The sequence below is a fragment of the Myotis daubentonii genome, chromosome 19 (assembly GCF_963259705.1).
Source record: "Myotis daubentonii chromosome 19, mMyoDau2.1, whole genome shotgun sequence".
Taxonomy (NCBI): domain Eukaryota; kingdom Metazoa; phylum Chordata; class Mammalia; order Chiroptera; family Vespertilionidae; genus Myotis; species Myotis daubentonii.
In genome coordinates, this window is record NC_081858.1 from 4,529,132 (window position 1) to 4,551,831 (window position 22,700).

A 22,700-nucleotide genomic window follows, 5' to 3' on the forward strand; every position below is an offset into this window, starting at 1 on the left:
GGTGTCCTTCCCCCTCCCTCCCCAAGGGGCTGTGCTCCCCAGGTCTAGGGTAGGGCTGAGGAGGGAGGGGCTGAGAGCATACCTAGCCAAATCCTCAGACACTCCTGCCCACCCCCTCTCCCCCAGGTGCCTCTGATCTGGCCCCAAGGTGCTGGGTGCTAACTGTATGCCAGGCCCCTCATCACCTAACTGAACCCTCAGCATCCCAGAAAGGTGGGCCTGTTATTATCATTGTCTCCACTGCACGGATGAGAAAACTGAGGTCCAAACTGATCTGAGGTTACACAGCTAGAAAGCGGGGGAGCTGGAGTCAGACGCATGTCCAAGTTCATCTACTCTGAAGTCTTTCTCATGCCTTCCCAGCCCCCTCCCCATCGTGGCCTGGATGTGGCCTTGCCACACACTACGAACCCTCCCAAGACCCTTTTGAGCTCTCTGGCTCCCAGTGGACGGGTCTTCTGAGGCCGGGCTGGCTCTGCAGGGACACACCAGCCTTTGTGCAGGCTCGGGCCAGGCGGGGCAGCCACCAGGGTGGGGAGAGGGCAGTGCAGCCAAGCGGCCAGGGATAATGCTCAGAGCCAGGAATAGAGGCCCCTTTGTGTGGTGCTCAGTGGGGGAAGGGCTGCTGCCAGCTGCCACCCTGTGCGACCGGGGAGGTCTGAGCCCTCCAGAGAGGCCTGTTGCCACCCGGGGGCTGGCCAGGAGCCTGTCGTCGTCTCCCTGCCACCTCCTGCCGCCATTATTTGCCTTCCTCTCATTTCCTGGGGCCTCTGGCTCCTATGGAGCCACTGGCAGCCATTTATCACGTTTGCTGTGGGCATACTATGTGCCACCACTGGGCCAGATACTCCACCAACCCTGCAGGTAAAGGACAGTAGTCACATGTGACAGATGAAGACACTGAGGCTCAGAGAAAATGGGAATGAAACAGACTCCAGGCTTGGGGGGTGTGGGGCCCAGGTAAAGCTGAGCACAGTGCCTACTACGCGCAGTCAGCCGGCACAAGCGTGACCTGGGTTTCCCGCATCCCTAATATGTCCTGGGAGAGGTGAGCGGGCGAGCTGAAGCAGTGGGCGGTGACAGGGGTGTGGGGTAACTCCGGAGCATCAGCACGTGGCAGCGGGTTATCTCTTTGGGTCCCTCCTTCAGCCCCATTTTACAGGTTCACAGACTGAGGCTCAGATAACTTAAGTGACTGGTCAAGGATCCCAGGGTCCCATGGAGCCACAAACTAGGGGAGGTAGCGTCCTGGAAGCCCCGCCCTTAGTCTTTTCCTGGCTCCCCCAGGCCCACTGGGCAGCTGTCCACTGCAGACACTGACCAAGTCCCTGTGTGATCCCGGCGCTGTGGGACGCCCAGAACCACCACCGGAAGCCCCTGAGGCCGTTTGGCTTCCCACGGTGTTTTGCAGCCTCCTGGGACCAGCTCACTGTCACCGGCCGGGCCGTGCCCTCCTCTGGGCCTTTCACCAGGAGCGCCCTAACCCCTCCCCCTGCTTTCCTGCTTGCGCACACACCTTCTCTCCAGGTAACTCCGACTGGCCTCTTCCCTAAATACCCCCTGGTTCGTTAAGGCTTGGAGTCTTGGACCCTGCTCGCTGCTACCAGAGCCCCAATCCTTTTCATCTCTCTTCCAGCTCTTTAGTATGGCACATAGTAGGCCTTCAGTGAAGTCTGACACAGAGATACAGCCCTGGCCTTCCGGGACCTAGTCTCCACCTAGTGGGAGAATGAGATACAAACAGACCATTGACGAGACTGCGTGTCCCGGAATGGGGTCAAGTGCAGGGCAGCCGAGGAGCAGGACGCCCCCCCCCCCCCCCCCCCCCGCAGCTCCTGCTCTAAGAAGGGAGCGAACACCTTCCGAGCCCGACTGTGCTCCTGAAAACTCCCGAGGCGAGGCAGGGGGACGGGTGGGGCCAGAGACTCGGGGAGGCAGCACTGACTGAGCCACCCAGCCTCTGAGGGCGGAGCCGCGGCCGGAGCAGCGCCCTCTCCAACGCAGAAACCGCAGGTGCCCACGGGCCCACCAGGTGGCACGGTGGACACCGCGGCGGCCACCTGGCTCGTGGGGATGTGGACTCAGTGGTTCCACAGCGGCCAGTTTCCATCTGTGTTCAAGAGAGACCAGACGGTGAGAATTTTAGGTGGAATTTTTGTTTTTTTCTTTTCAGTATTGGCAACCAGGTCACAGTTTTTTTATTTATATGTTACTGCAGCAAACAGGGCACACAGAGCAGGTGTTTGTGGGGTTCGCACCCTTCAGGGATGTGGTGCTGTCTGGGTGGAGGGTATGATGGGAGTCCCAGGACGTCTCACCTTCCCCATCCCCAGCCAGCAAGCGCCCCCAGAACCCAGAGGCAGCTCCACACACCCCTCAAGGCACCCCCAGACGCCGCCTTCACCGCCAGAGGCAGGAGGCAGGGCCTGAGCCCCACAAGGGCACCACCCAAATAGCTATAATCAGCAGCCTCGCCAAGACTTCAAACTCACCCAATTATCCTGTGAGGGAAAAAACGCACAAAATGAAAACAAATTAACATGTTTGCATAGAAGCTGCTGCAGCAACACACACAGCCGTGAGCACGCACATGCTGGCACGTGCCCCGGAAGGCTCAAGACACCGCTGCCACCCTCCCCCTCCACGCCTGGCACCCACCTGGCAGGGCTGGGCTAGGTATGCCAGGCTGTGCCCACTGCCCGAGGCCAAAATGTGCACGAGGCCTAGCAACTCGGTTACCCCAAACCTGACTGGGCCTTGTCTCAGCCCACCAGCTTTCGGGGGCTTGTTTGGTTTTTTTAATTTAAGAAACACATCAAGTTCATCATGTGCCAAAATTCAACCTCATTGATCTGAATCCCTTTCTTCGGATGGGAAACTGAAGCACAGAGAGGTTAATTGACCTGCCCAAGGCTGCACAGCTGGCGTGTGGAAGAGCTGGGGTTTCCAGCCCATGTCCGTTCTCCTCTCGCGCCTCCACCCTGCCCTTGCCCTGCCTGCTCTCTCACCGGAGGGCCGTGGGTGGCTGGTCATGATCACAGCCCAATGACTTTGTGTCACATGCCTGATATATCAGTCCCTCCCTGGATGGCCTTGGGCAAGCAGCTGCTCCTCTGTGCCTCAGTTTCCCCTCCTGGAAGATTGGGATAATAACAGTCCCTACCTCAGGGAGGCAGGAGAATTCAGGGGTGAACCACTGCGATATATTACATCTGGTGGCTACGCATGGGGTGCGGTCCCTCCAGGGGGCTGCCCTCACCCCCCCCCCCACACACACACACACATACACACTGCTCAGTTGGCCCTAAAAGACTTGCTCACCAGATTCCCTGAGCCCCCTGGGTGCCTTCAGCGCTGTGTTAGGTGCTACCCTTGGCCCCAGGAGCATGCAGCCGCAGGGCTCAGAGTCTCCCTCTTCCGGAAGGCTGCTCCTCCTGGGAGTGACGCCCCTTCTCTGTGCTTCTCCGAAGCTCCTCCTGACCCAGGGTCGGGTTGTTGGGCAGCGTGTGCCTGGTCATCTCTGTTGTGTCTGAGCCTTCTCTGGTCCCACAGCCTGGCCCACAGCAGGGGCTCAGGCAAGGTCTGGCGATGGAGCCGTCCCTCCTCCCCACTCTCACCTGCGGTTTTGAGGGCTTGGCCCTGGGAGTTGTAGGTTAAACTGTGCCAGGAGTTTGGTTTTAGTCCTTGGAACTCGAGGGTCCTCAGGCCAGGGTTGCAGACACCCCCTAGTCCCTTCCTCCCACTCTGAGCGGCCACTGACACATCCCTTCACCTCTCTAAATCCCTTGCTGTCACCTCTGGCCCATCAGCCTTGAGGTCTGTTCCCCCTCATTTCATTGCACAGTTTACCACCTCGAGTTTTTATCATCTCTGGTGAAAGCTGACGGCGGACATTGCTGGCACAGTGGATGGTGGATTTTAAGGAGCTGAGAGGGCAACAGAGCAGCCACTGCCCCTGAGCGAGTGATTACACTCAGTGTGTGCACCATCCGGCTTAGTCCTCACCATGGCCGCGGAAGGAAGGTGTGGTTTCTAGCCCCATTCTTCAGATGGAGAAACTGAGGCCCCAAGGGACTCGGTGACTTGAGAGAGAGTCCTGCTATTGAGTGGCAGAGCCAGTTTGGAACACAGTAGTTCTGGGTTTGTGCTTTAGCCATGGCCTTGGACAAGCCCTTTCTGGATGCTTCGGTCAGAGGCTGAGGCAGGCAGTGCACGAGGACCTGGAGAGTGAGGCCCAGTGGTAGGATGCCGTGCTGGTGGGGCTGGCAGAGCTAACTTCATTGGCATCAGCCTCTTGGTCTACGGTCATGCGGATCCCTCAGGGCCAGGGGGGGTTGACCCAGTGCCCACCTCAGGGTCGGCCGGTCCTTTAGGACATGGGGTGCTCCCTGGAATCCCAGCCTTCCCTCGGCATGGCCTGCCCCAGACTTGAGTCCCACTGACCTGCCTCCACATCCAGCCCCAGCACGTGGCCTCGGGCAAACCCTGTCCTCTGGGAGCCTCTGCTGCCCCGCGCCTCTCAGGTGAGCTCCGGGCTGAGACCTGGCGTGCAGGATGCAGTTGCCGCTGGATGAAGCAGCCCAGACCTCCCAGGGGGCCTTCCTCCCCTCAGAAGCTTCCGGACGCGAGGGGCTGGGGCGGCATGTGGCAGTGGGCCTCCGCGGAGGCTTTGCCCGCCTACTGCCAGCCCCGTCCCTCTGCCCGCTCACCGCTGTGTTGACCAACACCCACTCGGTTCTCTGGGGTCCCGGCGTCCCAGATGTGCAGAGGGGTTTGTTGGGTTGAGCTGGTAAACTGTGCAGTGAAATGGGGGGAAGAGACCCCAAGGCAGATGACCGGAGAGGAGAGGAGGCTGTCACGGAGTGGGGACCTACTGAGCATATACCGTGTGCTTGGCCTCGGCGCAGAAAGGGACTGGAGATGGGTCTGGGAGGCCGCCTCACTGCTGTGTTCCCCTGGGCAAGCTGCACAGTCTCTCTGGACTCAGCCTCCTCACACAGGGCTGGGGAGAGGGTCGCGGGAAGATGACGTTCAGTAGGAGTTGGCTGAGAGCCCGGGAATTGCACACTCAGAGGTTCAAAGCCCTGCTCCACCCCTTGGGGGTAGGGGAGGAGCCAGGTCCAGTGGCCATCCTGGAGCGGTGAGTGGCAGGGGGCATGGCTCCCTCCTGCCCGCCCTCCTGAGGCTCAGAGAGCAAAAGCTAGGGGCTGGCCGGGTCCACGAAGGAGGGGGAAGGTTCTTTTTCCTCCCATGACAGAAGTAACAGCCTTTAGTCTTTGGAAATGACAAGTCTGATGCAGAAAAATTAAACCGTCACCCGACTGCCCAGAGCTGAGCACTTGGTCTCATGATGGGGGCGTTCTTCCCAGGCGTCAGGCCTCCAGGGAGTGTCTGACTTCGCCTGGCATAAATGACCCTCCTGGTCACGCAGGGCTCACGTGTGTGCGTTGCTGATGGACATGGCCCGGCCCCGAGGAAGGGCCTGCTCCGTGCTCCGTCGGCATGTTCTGGCCTGAGCTTCTGGGAGCCACCTGCCTGCCAGGAGCCATTGTCTGGCGGGGGGGGCTCCGAGCCGCCGTTGCTCTGCACACATCTGATCCTGTCTTTTCCACATCAGATCATTTGTAACCGTCACCAGGCAGTCGGCCCGTCGCCGATTCAATCTCGGCTTTGTGCTGTCACAGCCGTTTTTCTGCGCCAGGCTGATTCTGAAAAGAGGCCCCTCTCCTGGGCCCGCTTTTACAAATGGGGGGGAGGGGTGGGGATCCTGATGTGTATGCATGTGTCTCTGTGTGTGTACGTCCCCCACGCACACGTGTACACACACACACGGGCACACTGGTCTCTGCATCTCATTACCGAGAGTAGAATTTGGAATGAGGTGGGTTGACAAGGGCCCTGGGCTGCCACCTCTGTCCCCATCCTCTGCCAACTGCCCACCCTGAGCACCTACTGTGTGCCCCAGTGTTCAAACACAGGAGAGACTGTGCAGTAGAGATAGAGGCTAAGTCACTCAGCAGTAAGATAATTTCACAGCGGTGGTGACCGTGAAGGAACTACAGCGGTGATGGGAGAGTGGCCAGGGTGATGGAGGACGGCCTCTTGGAGGAGGTGATGTTTGAGTTGAGGCGTGAACGAGGAGATGGAGCTGACACACAGAGTTAGTGCTACCCAGTCTGAACTGAGATGCCCTGTAAGGGGAAAATCCACTCCAGACTTCAAAGACTTGATATGAAAAAAAGGGAAAAATATCGTATTAGTACTTTCTGACTATTGATTATATGTTGAAGTGATACTATCTTGGATATACTGGGTTAAATAAAATAGATTAAAAATGATTTCTCTTGTGGGTCCTAGAAAATGTATTATATTTTCATTGGAGAGCATTGTTGTAGAATTTTTAGGTGGAAATAAAAGTGCAGATGCAAAGGCCCTGGGATAAGACCACAGACCCCGGGTAAATCGGCCCCTTAGAGGGCCGCTGAGCAGGGTGGCCAGGGAGGGACAGTGCTGGGAGGGGTCAGGGAGAGGGCCACGCAGGGCATTGCTGGAAATGCCACGGAAGCCAGTGTGGGAGTTCCGAGTGGACAAGGCAGTCAGCCCACATGGAAAAGCTCAGCCTGGCCACCGCAGGGGGCATGTGTGCAGGGGCCATGGGAGCTGGGAGGCACATGGTTGGAACAGGGGTCTCTTGGAGAGTCACCGACATGACCTGCTGGAGGGCTGGCTAGACCGAATCCGGCCCCCACCCCCAAAACAGCCCCCTGCTTCCCCCAGCTCCTGATTTCAGAGCCTCAGGGCCTTGTCCTGCCTTCCTCCCCACCCTCCACCTTCCCTGCGCACCTGCCCGTACACCGAGACCTTCTCAGCCGCTCCCTGCCTGGACCAGCACTTGTCCACAGGGGGTGGCTTGCCCCTCACCTTGAGGGTGGGGGTCCTTGCGCTGGTCCTCTCTGTCCCGGTGACTCTGCCTGGCCTCGCTCAGAGCGGGTGTTGTCAGTAGCACACCAAGAAGGCATCTTCTCCAGCAGCTGCTTCAAGTTCTCCACGCACAACAGTATCTTAAAGTCTCCGCACACTTGCCTGTGCTCAGGACTCCCTCCCCGCCTTCTTCTCTAGGCTGTCTCCTTCCTCCCGACCTGAGGAGGAGAATCACAAACCTTAACAATGGCTACCACTTAGGGAGTTACCACTGTGAACCTGGCGCTTTATTATACTAATTCGTGTCAAGGAATTAACTCCTTTATCAGACGGGGAAACTGAGGCTCAGAGAAATGGAGGGATTTGCCCGAGGTCACAGAATTAAGGGATAAAGCCGGGGTTTAGTGAAGAGATAAAGTTCAGGCATCTGGCGCCAACGCCCGGGACACAATACTGGCGCCCTTACGAGGACTGTGCTTCCGTCTCGACGCCCCTGGGAAAGGCAGGGGGCCCATTATGGCTTGTTATCCTGCCTTGTAATTGCCCCTGTGACCCCTCCCTTCCCCGTCGGCCTGTCACTGCCTCGGCTTCTAGCACAGGCCCCAGCACACAGTAGTTGCTTAATTTGTCATGTCCGCGCCAGAGGCTGGAGTGCTGCCCAGGGCAGCTGCATCATGCTTAGTTCCCATGGCGACTGACGTCACTAGGCTCCCAGGCTCGGCCCCGCCCCTTTCTCCTGGGCACTTGGCTGGGAGCTGGCCGTGGTGCTGAAGCGCCTGAACAAACAGCCACCCCAGATGGCAGCTGTGTCCCAGTGGACACTTCCTGGGGCCGCCTTGCCCTGCCCTGGGCCAGCCTCTCGCCTTTCCTTCCCTTCAGGAGCCGGTTTCCTGAGGGCCTACTATGCACGGAGGAGGATCGGGGAGAGACGCGGGGAGCCCCATTCATTCGATTATTCATCAGACGTTTATTAAGCCCTCGAGGGGCCTGGGCTTCACTTGAAAGGAGAGTAGAATTTCAAGGGGAAGGGACGGGAAAGGACTTGCAAGCGGAAGGGATCGTGAGGGCAAAGGCCGGCAGGTGGTGGTGAGAGGTGCGGCCGGAGGGAGGCTGCCTCCGGACTCTGCTGCCTGCTACCCAGAGCTCATGATCGTCGGTTCAAGCTTTGGTCTCCCCTGCAGCCCAGAATGACCAGCATCTGTGGCTCCGGTGCCTCGCCCCGGGCTGGGCCACATGAGGTGCTGGGAACAGCGAGTGAGGACCAAATGGAGGGGTGTCTCCTGGGCCAGCGGCTGGCGCTTCTGTCCGGGGACCAGAGGGAGCCAGGAGTGCTCTGTGGCCAGATTTGCATTTGAGAGAGACCTCCGGCTGTGGGGGTGGGTGCGGCAGTAATGTTGGCAGCAGATGCGGCCTCCAGTTGAAGAGGGCACTGTCCCCCCTCCACCCCAGCCTTTAAAATAGAGTGAAAATCCCCGTCTGGTGCTGTGGCCCAAATGGCAGTGGGACATAATCACTTTTCACAGGCCCCTTATCCGCAGCCAAGCCCTGCGCCACTTTAATCAGCAGAGCCAGTGTGACTTGAAGATGCCGGGCTTGGGAGATCAGGAGAGGGGTTACAGAAAATTACCCTCGCCTCCTCCATGCTAATGTAATCTCCAACCAGATCTGCCTAGCTGCAGCTCAAATTGCTTTTTAGATTAACATTTAATTATTAACAGGGTCCCCTGGAAGGCCCTGGGCTTGGAACAGGGATGGGGGAGGGCTTCTCCTCTGGCTGCCTTGCTGAGAGACAGAGTGGGGGGTAGGGGTAGGGAGCACGGGGGTCAGGAAGGGAGCGGGAAAGGCGACAGCAAGAAAGGAGGAGAAGGACAGGGAGGCAGGTGGAGTGAGAGACAGGGATGGAGACAGGAGAGCAAGAGACAGACAGTGCATCTTCCTGTTCGGAGGAGGGACTGGCTGTTCACTCAGTTTCCCTGTGGCCTCCTGGGCAAGGGTCCCTCCACCTTTCTGTTCCAGCCAAGGGCAGGCAAATCCTGCCCCTCGATGCCTTTTGCGGCTACAGGCTGGCCTGGCTCAGGGTAGTGGGGACCGACCAGGGCCACATAGCCAGGATCTGACCCCCGCTGTCCCAGGCTCCCAGCCCAGTGCTTATTCACCGCCCTGGGCCTGGGCCGCGGCCTCCTGCCACCACTTCAGACCCCTCCCTGCATGTGGGCAGGTCTGAGCCAAGCCAGGGTGGAGGAGAATGCGGCTTCAGGTACAGCAGGGGGCTGGAGGTGGGAACTGTGGGGTATTCCTGCCCCCTTTCCATGAAGGTTGTGAGGCCCAGCCTGCGTGGCTCAGTGGTTGAGCGTCTACCTGTGAACCGAGGTCACAGTTCGATTCCTGGTCAGGGCACATGCCCGGGTTGCGGGCTCGATCCCCAGTAGGGGGCATGCAGGAGGCAGCCGACCCATGATTCTCTCTCATCACTGATGTTTCTCTCTCTCTCTCCCTCTCCCTTCCCCCCTGAGATCAATAAAAATATGTATATTTTTAAAAGGTGGTGAAGCCCTGGGAATCGCAGGCATCTCCTTTGCATGTTTTTGGGGAACGCAGAGCCCTAACCGTCTATCCAGCGCTCTCCGTGACCTGCTGGGTTTCTCCGGCTCCTGTCTCATCCCCACTCAGGATTCTGAATCCCTCGAGGACGGACTGCATCTAGAACCTCCTTCGTGTGCCGATGGGCCGAGCACCTAGTCCTGTGTCTTGCATGGAAGCCAGTGCGCTGGATTGTGTGTGAAAACCAAACGGCAACACACCCGTATCCAAGCTGGAAGGCCCTCTTGCCATCCGCTGGCCCACTCCTCAGTGAGATTCGGTGAGGGAGACGGAGGCTCAGAGAGGTGCCGAGAGAGCGGTCCTCAAGGTCACTCAGCCTTCAGAACCCCGGTGTTGGCCGCTGCCTGGCAGGTGCCGCTCTGAGGCCTTGGGGGTCAGCCTTCCTCTCTCAACGTCTAGTCTCACAGGATGCTGGGAAGGGCCTGGCATGACCTTGCCCTCCAGGCCACGGCCATTCTCAGGCCTTGAGTGGAGCCACAGAGTCCATAGTGGACAGCACCTGGGGGCTGGGGGGGGGGGCCTCGGAGAACAGCCCTTACCTTCCATAGACTCACATGCTGCCGCTCCAGGGCCAGCCCAGCTGACTGCTGCTCTGTAGGATGCACCCGGGCCAGTGCCCACCTGCCGCCTCAGGGAAGTACTGGAGGCCGAGGGAGAGGCCAGGACGTCCATTTTGAGTGGCTGGATTGGGGGTGGAAAGCCAGTTCTGGTTGGATGTTCCCGTTTGCGGGACATAGATTTTCCTTCTCCCTGCTTCCTGTCTCATCCCCGCTCAAGACTCGACATCCCTCAGGGGGTTGCATCTAGAGCCCCTTTGTGTGCGTGGCACAGGGCTGGCCCCCAAAAGACGCTCAGGGAGTGTTTGCTGCCTGAAGGGATGAGTGAGGCGGGGCCGACGCTTCATCTCAGGGTTGCTCTGCCCAGTGCAAGCCCCACAAGCTGTTCTCGGTGAATGTTGATGGGTAGTGGCTGCTCCTTCCTCGCTGTGATTCTCGCCTCCTAGAGCAGAACCAGAGTAGATGTGGGCATTGGGGAGCAGCAGGCCTTTGCCTCTGCTCCTTCCTGCCCAGCCGACTAGCATGTGGGGGGCTGTACAGGGTGAGGCTCTGGGGGACTGACACCTCATCTCTGCCACCTAGAAGCTGTGGGGCCTTGTCAGATCACTTCCCCTTGGTGACCATTTCCTAATCTGTAAAATGGGCTGAAAACAGAGCCCGGCAGAGGGATGTGAGGCATGACAGAGGAGGCACGGGGCTGCGGCCCCGGGCGCTCAGGACATGCTCCCTGCTGTTCTCAGTCCTCAGGTGAGTATTGCTATTTCGAGGTGCCCCCTCCCACTGGCGGAGGGGTGGGGGGGGTCCCTAAAGTCCCCTGCAGCCAGACAGGCAGGGGAGATGACAAAAGACAGACAGGGCCAAAGGCCCCAATTCCCCATTCTTTTAATAAAAATAAAGACAGCCTTTCAATGCCCTTCTCCCAGGCATTGTTCTGCCAAGGAGAGCAGCACAGACTCACTTCCTCCTTGGACCTGGAAAATCCTTCCCTTCTCTCCCCTCCCCTGTCACATTTCCTTTATCTAAATCCTCAGCTATGAAAGGGCAGATCGACAACTGGGGGCGTTATCTGGTGGAGGGGACCTTTTCCTAGGGGTGCCTCCAAGATAAGGAGTCTTATCAGCCCCGGCGTCAGGGACGGTGCGAAGCATTCTAATCATTGAGGCTTTCGACATTTCCCCCCGCCCCCGTTTTTATTATAAAAGTCACAAAAGACGTTGTGCTTATAAACAGCCCGATTTGCAGAGCGGGTTTCAGAATGAGCAGCCCTCCCAGCAGGGCCTCCAGCTGGGCAGTAACGCGTTCGGGTGGGGGCTCCGCCGGCTGGCTGTCTGCAGGTGGGACGCTGCTAAGCAGAGAGGGGCAGGGTGGGATCAGGGGGGGTCATGAGTGTTTTCGGCGTCTGCCCCAGTTCTGTTCCCCGCTTGCTGTGTGACCTTGTGCAGGGCACTTGGCTTCTCTGGGCCTCAGGGCTTCATCTGACAGTAACCGATTCATTGGTTCAACCATTCATTCAACGCCTGTGTATTAAAGGTTACTCTTGGCCAAGCCCTGGACAGAAAGAAACAAGTAAGACTTGGTCCTTGTCCTGAGAAACTCAGAATCCAGTGGAGAGAGACAGACACGAACGTGGGCAGTTACAACTGGTGCGATTGGGGCTGAGGGAGGGCACCCAGAGAAAGGGAGGCAGCATGGGAGTTACAGCGGATCTATGGCAGTGCTGAGGCAGAGGGGCCTGCACAGGCAGCGGTTGGCGGTGTGAGGCAGCCAGGCTAGAGGGAGGTTTAGGAGGGATGAGGGCCAGGCAGTGAGGGTCGGGCTCTATTCCGAGGCCAGAGAGAAGCGGTGAGGCCGAGGAGGGATCTGCGTCTTGTATGTAGCTGATGGGTGGATGGAAACGACATGGCGGGCCACTCGTGCATGGCGGGCCCCTGTCCAGCCACAGGGCAGGGAGGATGCGCAGGGAGGTGGGAACTGGGGTGCAGAGAATCCCTCCTCTCGTAGTGAACACCGAGTGTAGGCTGCAGCGCACTGCCTGCTGGGACTGCAGAAGTTAGGGGTGAATCCAGGCAGCTGCTCTGGAAAAGTTGAGCTGAGGCCTCCAGGGGAGTCCTCTGTGGCCACACGCTGGGGCAGGTGACCTCTCGGCTCCCAGATCTGCCTGGGCCTCCGCCGTCAGAGCCCTCCCTGCTGACTACTGTGGTCCCAGCCTGGCTCTCACCTGCAGAGCATGCTGGATGCGTGGCCCTGGGACCTGTGAGGTGGGGCCGGGAAGGGCTGGGCTTCTGTTATAAGAGAGGGTGGCGCTTTCCCTGGGCCACACAGTGGACACGGGCTGGGGAGGCTCCGCCAGGTTTCTTGGGCACACAAGTCGCTGGCCGCCCTCTTCTCCGGCCCGGGGTGCCGGCAGCAGAGGATCCCAGGGTGAGAGGGCGGCTCGCCCAGCCGCTGCTTGTGGGTGGCCCTGGGCAGGGTGCTGCCGCTTTCTGGCTTGGGTTTCCCTCTCTGTGGAGGGCGAGACTTGGGCCCTGCAGCCAGCTGGCCTTCTCCGGCCTCCCGTCTGCCCCCCAGCCCCTGCATCAGGGTGGCAAGACTGGACACTGCACTGGGCTGGAGTGGGGAAAGGCCGGCCTGTGTGCTGGGTAGCCACAGGCCTCTCACCCCCCAGGTGTGCAGGCGACTGTGTGTCCGTGGACTGCATGTGTGTGCGTGAGAGGCTGCCGGAGGGCGAGGAGGGCTTGTCATGTGGTGTGGGTGAGGGCGGGACTGTGTGCCCATCTGCAAGAAGGCATAAGCAGTGAGTGAGATGAGGGAGGTGCGTGCGGAGGCATGTCCGGCTGTCCCCGGTGTCTGAGCCGGACAGAGTGTGCCCCCTCCCACTGGCGTGTGCAGGTGTGTCCTAAAGGGCCCCATCGAGGCCTGCTCCCACCGCCGCTCACGGCCCCAGTCCCCAAAGAGCCGCCTCGGTCCGCAGTGAAGGGCTTTCATCTCTGCGAGAAGCCCACTCCTTTCCCTTTTAAACTGTATGATTCCTGCCTGATTGTAATGGCATATTTTACAATTACCAGAAATCAAAGCCGGGAAGTGGATGCTGCAGCCCTTACTGCGTCGCTGCGTTAAAGCTGGTGAGGCGGGGGAGAGGATGAGCGCCACCTACCCTCCCCCTCCCACCCCCTACTCTCTCTCTCTCTCTCTCTCTCTCTCTCTCTCCCCCCCCCTCTTTTTTTTAGACAGTAATAGGAGAAAATTGGTTTTGAAACTGAATAAAAGTCCCTTTCAGTGTAAATCATTTCTTTCAGGGCACCTTTGCTGAAAGTAAAATAGAGCATAATGAAAGGTGGTTAGTGATTGTCTTTCATTTACGGGAGGCCGGACAGACGGGCTGCGGCGTCCCGGGAAGTGCGGGTTGGAATAATTGCGCGGTAACAAGGAGCTTGTTGTGAAATTAGTATCTTAAGAAAGCAGTGAAAGAGGCTTTTCCTCATGAATACTTCATTATTAGAAGAAAGCGGCAGAATTTTGGGCTCCAGACACCTGTTTAGTATTAAGTAACTTCCTTTTCTTCCCCTTAAATACCCCCCCCCCCACACACACACACTCTCTTTCTTTTCCATTTAAAAACCAGCATGAGGATTGAGTTGGCCCAGCTTGGCTGCTTGGGACTCATGTTGTGTGTGTGTGTGTGTGTGTGTGTGTGTGTGTGTGTGTGTGTGTGTAGGGGGGCGGGGATTAGGAGCTGGTGGGACACAGGGGTGCCCAGGGCTCAGCTCACACTGGGAAGAGAGGAAGGGAGGGGCCTGGCAGGGAACCCCCACCCTTCCCGCGGCCTCCCTGCCTGTGTCATCTTGCTCCTCGGGGACTCTGGGTTCTCAGGAAAGTGGATTTTGTGGAGAAAAGATGCGTGTTTCCATGTGAACGCTGGGCATCCGACTGGGTGAGCTGCGTCCTATGGAGACCTCTGCAGGGCTGCCCTGGGGCCTCCCTCTCCGTTGGGGTAGGGAGCTGCTGGGCGCCTGGGCTCAGGGTTCCGTCTGAGACTAAGGCCGGCTCAGCACTCAGGGCCGGAGCCTCCCTCACTCTCCCGGGGACCCCGTCCTGGACATCGCCCGCGGGTGCGGTGAGAGCACCCCAGACCGGCGGGCCACCTTCGGTCACCTAGAACCCCGTGTGTTCACTGGCAGCTCCTGGCACCCCGCCCTGCGGTTCCAGAGATGGCAGGTGGGGTCCTTGCCCCTGGTGAGCTGCAGGGGGTGCGCACAGCTCTGCCCACAGGTGGTTGGCCGGGAGCTGGGGGGACAGCCTGCGGAGGGAGGAGGGGAGCAGCGTGAGGACCCTGGAGGCGGTGACCGCCCTCTGAGCAGGGCCCCTCGCGGGGGAGTCCATCCCTCAGGAGACCTGGCCCCTTCCTTCCTGCTGGGCCTCAGCCTGTCTGTCTGCGGAGGAGGAGGAGGAGCGGGTCTGCTGTGAGGGGCTGGAGTTCGGGGCGGGGAGGCTGCGGGCAGGACTCCCGCTGAGGGGGTGGGAGCTGCGGGCATGGAGCAGCATGTGTGACACACCTCCCTCCTCTCACAGGGACCCCGCCACCGAGCGCGCATCGGCCCCAGCTCAGCCATGCTGGCCTGTCTGCAGAGGACCCAGAACCCCCCGGGCCAGCACCTGGCCTGCCCGAGCAAGAGCCTGGAGCGGCGCAAGTGTGAGTGCCACCCTCGCCCTGCACGCCCCCCGCCCCCCGCACCCCCCTCCCTGCCCTGAGTCTATGGGGCTCTTTCTGTTCTTGGACACGGCAGACTTTTCCCACCTCGGGCCTTTGCAGGGCAGCGGCTGGGCAGCAGTGCCCCCACCCCAGCACGCCCACCCTCCCCGACCGTGTCTTGAACTCTCCGTGTTCCGCGAGGCCTTTGCCCGGCTGTGCTGCCTCATGGGGTCCCTCCCTGCCGGTGGCACCTTTTGTCTGGCCACTTCCTAGCAGCCCTCGCTGACCACTCCCAGCGCCGCGGCCCACCCCAGCCCCTCCTGCGACGCTGCGTGTGCCGTGTCTGTGTCGCCACCATCCCACGCCTGCTTCGCAGGAACCGGGATAATGGGGAGCAGTTGTCCTGATGGGCCCCAGCCCCGGGCCTGCTCGCTGGTCGGCACGTCCTTACCCCTCGGGGCCTTGCTTCTCAGTGTCGGGCAGGGCTGGACTGGGAGCCTCCAGGCATCTGTCCTCCTTGACCCCCTGGGCCAGGGATCCGCCCTCTGAGCTGGTGATTTTGGCCGCCCTGGGCTGGGTGTTTTGTTTTCATTTTGAAGTATTTGGAAACATTTAAAAACAGGGAGATTTGAATAAAAATATGGACTTCTAGTGTCTCCTGGGGAAAAAAAAAAATCAGAGGATCCTGTGACAGTGGCCTGTGTTCCTGGACTATTGGTTAGAACTGAGCCGTTGCCGCTTAAAGGGGACACACCTCCAGTTCTCCAGGCCCTACCCTCCCTGTCCCCTCTCCTACAGCACAGGCTCAGCTGCCATTTATCATTGTGCTTACACCGATGCTTTTTTCTTGTTTAATGTGTTTATCTTTATTTTTTTTTAAAATATATTTTATTGATTTTTTACAGAGAGGAAGGGAGAGAGATAGAGAGTTAGAAACATCGATGAGAGAGAAACATCGATCAGCTGCCTCCTGCACATCTCCCACTGGGGATATGCCCGCAACCCAGGTACATGCCCTTGACCGGAATCGAACCCAGGACCTTTCAGTCCGCAGGCCGACGCTCTATCCACTGAGCCAAACCGGTCTCGGCAATGTGTTTATCTTTAGATCATACGTTCTTGGGGTCCAATATTCAAAAGGGATGAAGGGGTGTACAGACAAAAACCTCCCTTTCCCCACACCGCCCGCCGCCTCCTGCCAGAGGCAGCCCGTGCTGGCAGCTCTCGTGTGTCCCTCCCAGAGCTGTGCTGTGCACGTGTGTGTACACACGTTTACACGCTGACCTGCGCCTCACTCTTTCACTTAGCGGCACAGCCTACATGTCAGCACTTACAGAGCCTCCTCATCCCTTTGCCATAGAGTTTCCCATTGCAAGGATGGTCCCTAGTTCACCTGACCAGTCGCTTCAGTAGAACTGTACCCAGCCTGCTGCCCTTACAGACAGTGCCATGGGGTGTGCGCCACAAGGGGTAAACCACAGGGTAAATTTCTAGGAGTGGACACACCGGTCAGAGGCATGTGCACGTGTAACTTTGCTTACACGTCTGATCTATTCGGTCCATTCTTCCTGTTGCTGTAGCTGTAGACCTCTGTGTGTCACACGAATTGCAGGTGTTTCCCCGATTTGTCGTTTGCCTGTGATCCCGCCATGGAGGGATTTTCTTTGTGGAGAGAAATCGGCCGTCATTTCCTTTTGCCTCCATAGCCTTTGGATTGTGTGTCATACTTGAAATGTCCTTCCTCATGCTGACATTGGGATTTTCTTCTTTTAAAGCAGCTCCCCCCGGTTTTTCTAGGTTTTTCTAGGTTTTTCTATGGTTTAATTGTTTAAATAGACGATATCTGATTGTTTTGTAATTTCACTGGTGGAAAGTTCGAGATGTGGATCCAAAGTTAATCAGCATCGGTGCAATGCTATTTTAATTATTGTGGTGTTATAATACATTTTACATTTTTTAGCATCTTTATTGGGGTGTAATTCACATACGACACATCCCACCCATTTGAAGGGAACACGGTGATGGCTTTCAGTGTGTTTACAGAATGTTGCAACCTTCACCGCAGTCCATTGTAGAGCATTTTGTCACTTCAAGAAGAAACCCGTCTTACCCATGAGCAGTCACTCCCTGACCCGCCCGCCTTCCTTCTCTGTAGACCTCCTCTTCTGGGCTTTCATACATTATGTGTATGAAAGGAGGGAATTGTACATTATGTGGCCTTTTGTGACTCACTTCTTTCATTTAGCAAAACGTTTGCGAGGTTCAGCCATGTGGTAGCTGGAGCGTAACACACCTTAACACTTGCTGATGCGAGCTATTCCTCTGTTCACCATCCTCCCACGTGGAGTTTCCTGGGCTGTTCTCTTTATTTCTCTGTCTGAACTATGGGATCAATTTACCTAGGTAAGAACAAAAATCCTGTTTGTGTTTTTACTGGGACTGCATTGAACTTATAAATTCGTGTAGGAAGAAATGGCATTGTTACGATGATGTCTTCCCCTCCAAGAACATGATCTATACCTTTCTGTGCATCCTGACTTCCCTGTGCGTCCCTTGGGAATGTTTTAATATTTGCTTCGTGTAGATCTTACACATTATTTTAGTTTATTTCTGGATAGGTAACCTTTTTTGTCAAGTCTTCCCTTTCATAAATGGAGGTTATTTATAGAAAGGCTGTTGACTTCTGCCACCTTACTGAAATCTTTTGTTTGTAAAGGGTTTTTAATTTAGTTTCAGGTTTTCCAGTTATATCATTTGCAAATGATAATTTTACTTCCTACTTTGGAAATTTTATACCTTAATTTCTTTGTCTTATATAATAAGGTTGGCTACTATCCCTGGAACAATGAAAAATAGTAATGGTCACAATAAACATTCTTGCTTTGTCCCATTTCTCATTAAAAAATGAGAAGCTCCTAAGATTTCTCCATGAGCGAAATGCTGGATTGGGGTAGATATCGTGTTAAATATGTGTCCATCTATTCTTGTTTTATTAAGAATTTTAAAAATCAAGAATGCAAGTTGAAGTTTACCAAATCTATGAAGATGATCACATGGGTATTTCCTTTGATCGATTAATATGTATAATGATATAGATTTCTTAATATTGAGCCATCCTTGCATTCCTAGTTGAATCCCACTTGGTTCTGGTGAATATTTCTTTTTAATATACTACGCAGGGATTGCATTAGCTCCTTCACTGAGGAGTTTTGCCTCAGTTTCATCAAGGAGCGTAGTCTTTAGTTGGAACGGTTTTGTTGGGTTTTGCTGTCAGTTTATGCTCTTTCATAAAGAGAATGAAGGCTTTCCTTCGTCATGCTTTGTAACAGTTCAACTGGAAATGGATTATCTGTTCTTGAGAGATTGGCTGCTCTTCCATTAAACAGTCTTGGCGAGTGCATTTATTTTGAGTAGGTGGATAGCTCTTTGATAATGTTCTCTGGTTCTTCTGTAATAATTTATGTTTTAATTGTTCTGCTTATTGAATGAGTTTGATAAATTATATTCCTCTAGAAAAGTATTCGTTTTATCCAGGTTTTCAAATTTATTTGCATGAAGCTGCACAAAACAATTTATAATTCCTTTAAAATGATTAACTCACCCTTATTTCTTAAATTGTGTATTTTGTGGCCCTTTTTTCTTTTCTTTTTTCCTGATTAGGTTAGTTAGCTAATGAGGTTATTTGCCTCCTTGTCCCAAGGAGCCATATTTAGGATTTATTAGTAATCACCCCTTTCTGGTTTCCAATGCATTAATTTATGCCTTTATCTTTATTAAAATCTTCCTACTTTCCTTGTTTTTTTATTGCAAAGCTTAAATCTTTATACTGATAAACAAGAAAAAATTAAGGCTTTGAATGCTCCGAACACTGCTTTAGCTATATCCTATAGGTTCTAATGTGTAGTATTTTCCGTAGATATTTTTTAATTTGGATTTGATTTCTTCTTTGACTTAAGGCTCAGTTGAGTTTCATTTCTCCACCCAGCTAGTAGGTGCTTTTGTGTTTTGTTTTTTCTAGTTTTACTGCATTACTAGAGACCCGGTGCACAAAAATTCATGCACTCATGGGGTCCCTCAGCTCGGCCTGTGCCCTCTCGCAGTCCGGGACCCTTCGGAGGATGTCCACATGCTGGCTTAGGCCCGCTTCCCAGGGGATCAGGCCTAAGCTGGCAGTCAGACATCCCTCCGACAGCTCGGGAGCCCTCAGGGGATGTCCACCTGCCAGCTTAGGCCCACTCCCTGAGGAGAGCCGCAGTCAGACATCCTAGCGCTGCCAAGGAGGCAGGAGAGGCTCCCGCCACCACCGCTGCACTCGCAGCTGTCAGCCCAACTTGTGGCTGAGCAGAGCTCCCTCTGTGCGAGCGCACTGACCACCAGGGGGCAGCTCCTGCGTTGAGTGTCTGCCCCCTGGTGGTCAGTGCGCAACCATTTCTGGTTGTTCTGCCATTAGGGTCAATTTGCATATTACCCTTTTATTATATAGGACTAGAGGCCTGGTGCACGAAATTTGTGCATGAGTATGGTCCCTAGGCCTGGCCTGTGAATCAGGGCCATCTTCCCCAGCTGCCCGCAGCCGGCCCCACCCCCCGCCGCCACCCACCCCCAGTTCCCCATTCACCATCAGGTGATCGGTGCCTGACGGCCTGGGGAAGGGACCAAGAGGTGGTCAGTGCGCCTCATAGTGACTGATCCAGCGGTCGTTCTGCTGTTAGGATCAATTTGCATATTACCCTTTTATTATATAGATAGAGGCCTGGTGCATGGGTGGGGGCCAGCTGACCTGCCCGGAAGGGGGCCCCTGATCGGGTGGGGAGTCCCTGCTAGGGGGCAGGGCCAGCCTGGGCGAGGGGTTTGCAGGCCAGCCCTGCCCCTGATCAGGGTGGGGATCCCCGCTGGGGGCAGGGCCGGCCTGGGCAAGGGGCCGCGGATGGTTTGCAGGCTGGCCACACACTGATCGGGATGGGGGTCCCTGCTGGGGGGCAGGGCCAGCCTGGATGAGGGGCTGCCAGCAGTTTGCAGGCTGGCCACCTCCACCACCCGGCTTTGTCAGGAAGGACATCCGGTCTATCTGGCCTAATTAGCATGTTACCCTTTTATTAGTATAGATGATCAGTTTTCTTTTCCATAGACTCTATGGTCATTTTTTGTGAATTTTGGCGCTTTATGGGGAAAAGAAGATGTGGCTCTGTTTTCAGGATTCAGAGTCTGGTGTGTACCAATTATATCAACCCCATTACTTATGTTAGTTAGGTCTTCTTTTTTTTTTTTTTTTTTTAATTGAATCTTTATTGTTCAGATTATTACATTTGTTCCTTTTTTTTTTCCCCCCATAACTCCCCTCCTCCCAGTTCCCGCCCCAACCTCCGCCCTCACTCCCCACCCACTGTCCTCATCCATAGGTGCACGATTTTTGTCCAGTCTCTTCCCACATCTCCCACACCCCTTTCCCCCCCAAGAATAGTCAGTCCATTCCCTTTCTATGTCCCTGATTCTATTATAATCAACAGTTCATTCTGTTCATCAGATTATTTATTCACTTGATTCTTAGATTCACTTGTTGATAGATGCATATTTGTTGTTCATAATTTGTATCTTTACCTTTTTCTTCCTCTTCCTCTTCTTAAAGGATACCTTTCAGCATTTCATATAATCCTGGTTTGGTGGTGATGAACTCCTTTAGCTTTTCCTTATCTGTGAAGCTCTTTATCTGATCTTCAATTCTGAATGATAGCTTTGCTGGATAAAGTAATCTTGGTTGTAGGTTCTTGGTATTCATCACTTTGAATATTTCTTGCCACTCCCTTCTGGCCTGCAAAGTTTCTGTTGAGAAATCAGCTGACAGTCGTATGGGTATTCCCTTGTAGGTAACTGAGTTTCTTTCTCTTGCTGTTTTTAAGATTCTCTCTTTATCTTTTGCTCTTGGCATTTTAATTATGATGTGTCTTGGTGTGGTCCTCTTTGGATTCCTTTTGTTTGGGGTTCTCCGAGCTTCTTGGACCTGTAAGTCCATTTCTTTCACCAGGTGGGGGAAGTTTTCTGTCATTATTTCTTCAAATAGGTTTTCAATATCTTGCTCTCTCTCATCTTCTGGCACCCCTATAATTCTGATGTTGGTACGCTTGAAGCTGTCCCAGAGGCTCCTTACACTATCCTCGCATTTTTGGATTCTTTTTTCATTTTGCTTTTCCGGTTGGATGTTTTTTGCTTCCTCGCATTTCAAATCATTGACTTGATTGTTGCGCTCCTCTGGTCTGCTGTCGGGCGTCTGTATAATATTCGTTATTTCAGTCTGTGTGTGCTTAATTTCTAGTTGGTTCCCCAATATAAGATCGAGGGTCTTATTAGTTTTCGTGTAGATCTCATTAAGTTTATCGGCAGCTTCTAAACAGTTCTTGAGAGACCTTAAAAGTGTGGTTCTGAACTCTATTTCTTCCATTGACAATTTTGTCCTGTTTCTTTGTCTCCGCATTTTGTTATGCTTCCTTGGTGCACCCCCTAGTGGTCTTTGTTCGCAGTCTTATAGATAAATCTTGATTGTTGTAGCTAATTCCAGGGAGGGTTTGACCTCCAGGCCAAGTGGCTATGAGAATCAGCTGTGTCAGCAGTGAGAGAACTTCTGTCCTCTAGGGAGGTGTTAATCTAGCCTTTGCCTGAGGCTATCCGGCAAATGCCTCTGTGCAGGGCTTGGGCGGGGCGGGTCGCACAGGATCAACAGGGTGGGCCGGAGAGAGCAGTTATGGCGGCTCTCAGTCCTGTCCCAAGGGGCTCTGCCTCTCTGAGTCCCAGCACCCGCTGCAAAGCTGGGAGAGAAAGCTGCACTCGCTCTGACCGAAGCCAGACAGTCCCGCTTCTCCCGTTTGAGTCTGGGTCCCTAAAGACTCGCCCGGATCTGGTGCTCAGAGTCTGCGACTCCCTCCCGATTGAAAACAACAACCGCGCCCTCCGCCGCCAGCCCGCTCCGCGCACTCCGCACCTCAGAATTTGACTTCAGCACTGCGCCTCCTCTGAGTGTCCGTATGCGTTTCTCTTTCCTCCTAGTTGTAGGACTTCCACTCAGCCAGCGTTCCTGTGGTTCTGGGTGATGTCCCTTCCGTTTTTTGGTTTCACTTTTGAAGTAGTTGTTCAAAGCAGCAAACTCCGGCGTTAACCTATGCCGCCATCTTGGTTCTCCAGTTAGGTCTTCTATACCCTTAGCTACCTGTCACGGAGAGAAATGAATTAGATGCCCACTGCTAATGTGTTCCAGTCTATTTCTTCTCATGGCACCTACAGCTTCGGCCTGATGAATGGCGATGCAGTGTTATTTAACACACGGGTATTAATACCTTAAATCTAATAGTGACTTGCATCTTTCTTTACTATATTTAATACCTTGAGGGCAGATTCAATTTCATCTGTTCAGATAGTAACCTCTGCTCTTTTAATTCACATTTTTCTTGAAACCTTGGCCAGTCCTTTTATTTGAACCTTTCTGAATTACTTTGCTTAGGCGTGACTCATATACTATAGAGCCGGATTAAGCTTTGTGATTCAATCTGAATGCCTTTAAAAATTTTTTTGAGAGCTTAGCCCATTTACATTTATTGATATGACAGATGTCTCATCGTAGTTCATTTTGTGCTTTGCTGTAATTGCTTTCAAAAGTCTTTCCTAAGTGATCTGTTCTCTGCTTTATTCTGCGCCCACCAATCATGAGGGAGGTTGGTGTTTCTGTCTAGCGGTGCAACTTCAAATAATGCCCTGACTTTCTGTTTCTTTGGAACAGTATCTATTATTTTCCCTAAGATGAAAAAAATGTTGAAATTAGTGTGCAGTCGATGCTTGAACAACACAGGTTTGAGATACATCAGTCCACTTATATGTGGATTTTTCAAATAAATACGTACAATACCGTAAATGTATTTTCTCATCCTTATGATTTTCTTAGTAAC

General features: G+C 54.7%; 1 protein-coding gene across 3 annotated transcripts in view; it reads left to right on the forward strand.

Annotated features, from left to right (window-relative positions):
- FAM222A (family with sequence similarity 222 member A) overlaps positions 1-22,700 on the forward strand; it is a 53,858-nt gene that overhangs the window by 12,975 nt on the left and 18,183 nt on the right. For 2 of the 3 annotated variants that reach the window (XM_059675812.1, XM_059675815.1), the window contains exon 2: positions 14,649-14,769. The exons of the other annotated variant lie outside the window; for it this stretch is intronic. In XM_059675812.1, coding sequence (XP_059531795.1) covers positions 14,688-14,769 — 82 coding nt within the window. In that variant the 5' untranslated portion in view covers positions 14,649-14,687. The remainder of the gene's footprint in view (positions 1-14,648; positions 14,770-22,700) is intronic. 3 annotated transcript variants of the gene reach the window in all.